Source organism: Trichomycterus rosablanca, chromosome 9 (genome assembly GCF_030014385.1).
Source record: "Trichomycterus rosablanca isolate fTriRos1 chromosome 9, fTriRos1.hap1, whole genome shotgun sequence".
NCBI classification, from domain to species: Eukaryota; Metazoa; Chordata; class Actinopteri; order Siluriformes; family Trichomycteridae; genus Trichomycterus; species Trichomycterus rosablanca.
The window spans coordinates 19,033,068-19,039,679 of NC_085996.1; the positions used below are offsets into that span (position 1 = coordinate 19,033,068).

General features: G+C 37.4%; 1 protein-coding gene across 1 annotated transcript; it reads left to right on the top strand.

Moving 5' to 3' along the window:
• Positions 1-750: 750 nt before the first annotated feature.
• si:dkey-51e6.1 lies at positions 751-5,497 on the top strand. Its single transcript, XM_063001221.1, has 3 exons — positions 751-955; positions 2,790-2,914; positions 5,294-5,497. The coding sequence occupies exons 1-3, from the start codon at positions 814-816 to the stop codon at positions 5,372-5,374; spliced, it is 348 nt and encodes a 115-aa protein (XP_062857291.1). The 5' UTR covers positions 751-813; the 3' UTR covers positions 5,375-5,497.
• The last annotated feature ends 1,115 nt before the right edge of the window (positions 5,498-6,612 follow it).

A 6,612-nucleotide genomic window follows, 5' to 3' on the forward strand; every position in this document is an offset into this window, starting at 1 on the left:
GGACCCCCCCTCGTCGCTCAGGCTGGCTGTTGTTCATACATATGAACTTGAGTGACATCCCATTCTTAATCCATAGGGTTTAATATGATGTCGACCTACTCCAGAGAACACGTCTCCACTGCTCTAGTGAGTCCAGTGGCGGTGTGCTTGACACCACTGCATACGACGCTTTGCATTGCGCTTGGTAATGTAAGGCTTGGATGAAGCTGCTCAGCCATGGAAACCCATTCCATGAAGTTCTCTACGCACTGTTTCTGAGCTAATCTGAAGGCCACATGAAGTTTGGAGGTCTATAGCGATTGACTCTGCGCACTATGCGCCTCAACATTTTACGTGGCCTACCACTTCGTGGCTGAGTTGCTGTCGTTCCCAATGGCTTCCACTTTGTTATAATACCACTGACAGTTGACTGTGGAATATTTAGTAGCGAGGAAATTTCACGACTGGACTTGTTGCACAGGTGGATGGGTGAGTGAATACTTTTGGCAATATAGTGTATTTTCGAATTAGTTTTGTGGACTAGGGTGTAATGGAATGCACATAACCTATTGGTTTTCGACTTTCTTGTTGTTGTTGTTGCTATTTTGCTGTACTGTTAGAAATATGTGAATTAAAGTAGAAAGCTGGCGCAAATAAATCTATCTATTTCTGAAAAAGCCGCTAACACACGTTTGCTTTAATTACACAGGAGATAAAGCGGAAAGTCCCGCCTCCTCCTTGCGCTTATTGGTTTACTGATAAACAGCACGCCTGGCTTTCAGAAGTGTGTATCAGAAATAGCTGTGTGGTGTGTGTGCTTTATATCGGGGAAACATGGCTAGTCATCTGGAAGAAGTTGCAGACGTTGAGATAGACCCAGAGGGAAAGTTTAAATACATTTTAGTAAAGATAAAGGTTAAGGGTGGAACCGAGCACAAAGACATAGTAAGGGGCACAAAGAGTGCTGAGTACCACAGTAAGTTCACATTGCAAAATGAAATAAACACAACAGCTGAGCGGGTTGGTTTTAGTTTGAGCAAAATGGATCCCTCAACGCTTACACATATTTTAATCTTCCAAATAAATGCTCATCTAACTCCAACAATTTAATAACATTTACACATTTCAAACTGATATTGCATAACGAATATGACATTTGACAAAGTATTGATGTCTTAGTAACTCATGGAAGCAATGCCAACCACCAAGCCTGTTTTGGCAGAACCTTCCTGCAGATTGTGTGTGAAGTCTTCCAGATCTTGTCATGGCTTCATCTCCTCCCCTTAACTGCTATTTTCTTCATAACATTTTGGACAGTAAAAAATTATGAGCTGGAAATGCTTTGATATATTATTGCATTCTTCCCCTGGTATGTAGGCATCAAATTCATTTTAAGATCCAGTCTGCTGCTTAGAGGAGCATATGTGGTTAAGTGTTTGAACAGGGTTTGTAGAGTCAGAGAATCTACTGAATATAAAGCATTTAGTGCATTTAGAACATATTTTCTTTTATTGTAGATGCAGATGACTGTTTTAATGTTTGGAATCATTTCAGTAATTTCAACATATGACACATATGATAATTGTAATTATTAAATAAAAGGTTTTGTTAAAAACAATTACCCCAAAACGTAATACAGTAACTGGTAGCCTAGTGGGTCAAGCTTTGGGCTATCAACCAGAAGATTGGCGGTTCAAATCCAGGCTCTGCTATGCAGCCACTGTTGGGTCCTTGAGCAAGGCCCTTAACCCTGTCTGCTCCAGGGGCGCCGTACGATGGCTGACCCTGCGCTCTGACCCCAGCTTCCAAACAAGCTGGGATATGCAAAGAAAGAATTTCATTGTACTGTACACTTGTATATGTATATATGATATCTATATGATAACTTAGTTCTCTTAGTTTGTGACACCTTAATACTTAATTTAGTTTCTTTTGCAACATTCAGAGGTTGACCTGTGGGTGGGTAGCACTGTAGCAAGAAGGTCCTGGGTTCAATTCTCAGGTGGGGCGGTCCGGGTCCTTTCTGTGTGGAGCTTGCATGTTCTCCCCGTGTCTGTGTGGGTTTAATCCGGGTGTGCCGGTTTCCTCCCACAGTCCAAAGACATTCAAGTGAGGTGAATTGGAGACACTAAATTGTCCATTCCTGTGTTCAATATAACCTTGTGAACTGATAAACCTTGTGTAATGAGTAACTACCGTTTCTGTCATAAATGTAACCAAAGTGTAAAACATGACGTTAAAATCCCAATAAACAAACAACATTCAGAGGTTGACATGTGGGTGGGTAGCACTGTAGCAAAAAGGTCCTGGGTTAAATTCCCAGGTGGAGCAGTCAGGTGGAGTTTGCATGTTCTCCCCATGTCTACGTGGGTTTTCTTCCAGGAGCTCCAATTTCCTCCCACAGTTTAAAGACATGTAAATGAAAAGAATTGAAGATACAAAATTGCCTGTTAAGGTGTTTCACAACTTGAACTGATGAATCACATGTAACTGTTTCTACCTGTCCTGTTATAAATGTAACCAAAGTGTATAACATAACATTAAAATCCTAATGAACAAACAACATAGCCAACATGAAAAACTGGGTAAAAAAAAAAGAAAAAAAAAAAGGTTTTACATTAAAATAAAATGTTACAACATGTGCCACACAGTTCCAGTGGCCGGTGAGTATGGTTAAAAAATGATTCAAAATTTATAATTAGGAGGTGTGGCCACGTACTTTCAGGAATATAAAAAAAAAATCTGATATTACGTTTTAAGAAGTCAAAATATAATGTAACCAATTTATGTACATGTCCTCTGCTTTTTAGATCATATCTTTGAAAAACTGAACCCTGCTATGGAAGCTCTGGGACTGGAGTGTAGCTGTCTTGGTGGTGGGAAGATAGAGCACAACAGCAAAGATAAGAAACTGCGAGTGTTTGGGGAGTCTACGGTAATTAAACATTTTCTTTATTTTTTTATAATTATAATTGGTAATGAGTCAAGCTAAAGATGGCTTATGCTTATTTTAAATTAGCTTTTGTACAAGTCTGTCAAAACGTAATTGTCCTTTTTCTAATATTGGTTGTTATTGCCTAGTTACACCTAATGCAATCACACACATTTAAATTGTTGACAACAAAACATTACACAAAGTGAAAGTGGTAAAAGAACAACACATTTTATTTAAAATTGTAATTTATTGAAGAAAGTTACATTCTTAACTGTATAACTAATTGTACAATGAATGCTGAATGCTTTGATATTAGCATTTTTACCTTATTATGATGATTGCTTTGGAGAACCACTGCAGGGAACCTGAGCTCAGCTTTATGTTACAGGCAAAAGTCCTTAAATACCTCATAAGGACTTAAATAATAGCAAATTGTCTATGTCCAAACTCAGCAAAGCACATCACTTAACCACCACTATATTTGACTGATAGTATAACGTTAGTAAAAGTGTCGTATTTTTTGACAGACATAATAAGACCTTCGGGTGCAATAAAAAAAAAAACACAAGCACGTTTCAATTGGTTAGCATTTTTTACTCATTTATTTTGAAGTCATAAGCACTGAGCTTAAGCTTAAGTCATAAGCTTAAGTCATAAGCACTGTCCTTAAATACCTCATAAGGACTTAAATAATAGCAAATTGTCTATGTCCAAACTCAGCAAAGCACATCACTTAACCACCACTATATTTGACTGATAGTATAACGTTAGTAAAAGTGTCGTATTTTTTGACAGACATAATAAGACCTTCGGGTGCAATAAAAAAAAAACACAAGCACGTTTCAATTGGTTAGCATTTTTTACTCATTTATTTTGAAGTCATAAGCACTGAGCTTAGATTAGGCATATATACAGAGACATATTCAGTTTTTAAGTTTTTCTGGAATGTTTGTGACTTACTGGATATGTTGCTGAGCTCTTGGAGAAATTCCAACAGGAACACTCTTCCAAGTTCTCTTCATTTGAAGATAATGACTCACTGTCATTAATTTAGATAATTTTTGTCTCAGTTCTTTTAAAAAATGATTTAGATTATGGTTTCGTGTTTCTTTTGAAACTTGTAGGTGACTGCTCGACTTTAATTGAAAGGTTAATTATAACCATGAACCTGTTGGACATTTATTCCGAAACCATAAGCCATAACATGGAGTCGCCTTCACTTTTCTTGAAAGGCTTTCTTTAGTCAAGGAAACATGTAAGGCCTTATAGATGAGAAGGCCTGGCTCACAATTGACTTTCAGATTTATCCCAGAGGTGTTCAGTGGGGTTAAGGTGAAGTCAAGTCAACTTTATTTATATATTTTTACAATAGACATTGTCTCAAAGCAACTTTACAGAGTCCAGGACCAACAGACCAAAACCCCTGTTGAGCAAGCCGAGGGCGACAGTGGCAAGGAAAAACTCTCTTAAAATTCCAGGAAGAAACTTTGAGAGAAACCAGACTCAGCAGGGACCCACCCTCCTTGGGTGGCCTGAAGAATAATTTGAATAAATAGGATTTACACAAATCATACATACACAAAATTAAAATGAACTGAAAGTAAAAACTATCAAAAATAATTTATAAAAGAGTTATTATTTAGTCCAGTCTGTGATAAAGTCTGTAGTGAGTTCTTGACATTTTTGGTGCAAACACGCCAGGTTCCCGTCATATCTGGCAGGAGCAGCATTGTTGGCACGGCAGTCTCGACTTCATTTCTTAACCTCGGGTGGGTTAACAGGTTTCCATCAGTTAAAAATGTAAAATGTGAATTAAGTAAGATGTCAGTTGTGGTTAGGTCAGGGCTCTGTGAAGTCTTCTGGTGTTTTTTCACACTAGTCTTGCAGGGCCAGACTTCAGAATCAGGCTTTATTGGCCAAGTATGCTCACACATACAAGGAATTTGTTTTTGGTTACACAGATGCTTGTAGTGCACGGAAAATACAATACAGACAATCTTATTCACTTGACTACTTGACTACTATGTGGAGATTTAAAACTCATGCAGAGTTCAAAGTAACAACAGCATTGGGAGCAGCTGTGTTTCAGTGTCTCATAGGTGTCTCATAGGTGCACTTTAAATTGTTCAGTCACACACTTTGTAGGGCCTAGGGTGCGGTTTGAGACACAAAATGGATGTAGCTTCAACAGTTGGTGTTCTCAGCATTCAAACAATTAGAGAACTTTGTTAATAGGAAAGGTGTTTCAACACTTTAGAATTAGCAGATAAGTTAAACTGTTGAAACCTTTTTTTGGAATTGGTTTGTAATAATAATATTTAAGATATGATTTATGATTCCTTTCAAAAATATACTGACATATAACTTATATTTTTTTAGGGTTATGGGAAGGCTGACCATGCAGTCACAGTGGAAAAGCTAAAAGCTGTCTACAAAAACTATGAGATCACAATGGAATAATTGAAAAAGCAGCAAGATGAATACCGGCAAATACAAAGACTCAGCATTTGCAGTAATTTATACACTTCACTTATATTAACGATTTACATTTGTTTATCCAGAGAAATAAATGTCTTGAAGCTACTATGCTGTTAAGCTGTTTCTTAAATTACTTGTGTTATTATTCCCAAGAATTTAACTGTCCAGGAAGTGAGTATGTATTATGTGCTGTAAAAGTCATGTCCAGACTCAACTGCAGAATGTGTCTGTCTGCTTGGTGCCCAGGACAAAAACAAAATAAATGTATTTTCATAATCTAAAAGTGGATTTTTAGAGGCATGTATTACCACTATTTCACTCTGCTTGGAATTAAGAATGAATCATTGTAATAATGAGCTTTAATCAAGCTTACAAAAAGAAGCAGCCTGTTGTTAAGGGAGTTTTCTTTTCCTTTTTCTTCTTCCTGCTTTAAGCTGGAGCGCTTCTGGGAACAATGGAAAACACTTTTAAGGTGCCAGACAAAAGCTTTTGAAGATTTTATTGGCATTATGGAGTTGTCTGCACCACCTTGTTTTCCCGTAACGCGTGCTTCTTATTAAATTCACCCACCCACATCAAAACTGCATTAGGAAATGAAAAGCAGGACCAGCATGTTTTCAGTATAGATGTTGCATGGTCACACAGTCCTTAGCGCAACAGATAATGTAAACGCTGCATGGACTCGAGGGATCTGGGTTTGAAGCTCACCTTGTTTTACTGTAAAGTCTTTGGCATTTTCTCCCCATGTCTTCTCGGGTACTTCAGATTTTGTCCCATCTGCCAAAAACATGCAGAGATTGGCTTTTCTAACTTGCCCCTACATATGAATGAGTCTGTGGATAAGTGTGTGACAAAGATGTTCACAAGTCACAAAATACGAGTTCGAGTCAAGTCACGAGTCTTTAGGCTAGAGTCCGAGTCAAGTCACGAGTCAATATAATATACACAAAACATATATTGGAAATGTAGCGTAGAAATAAACAAATAATATGTAAGTTCAAATAAAACAGATTAGCAACTCTATTTTGCTGTTTTACTTAGTGCCTTTACTGTCCTAGTTATTGTGCAAATGAATGTAATTTCCGTAACAAGAAGGTACCAGTTAAAAACTTAAACTGATACTTTTTGTTTTTATTGCAAAACAAAAGAGCGCAATAAATCACAGCACAGCAGCCAAAGTCTAAAACACAGCAAAAAAAAATCATAACCACTGCTTACCT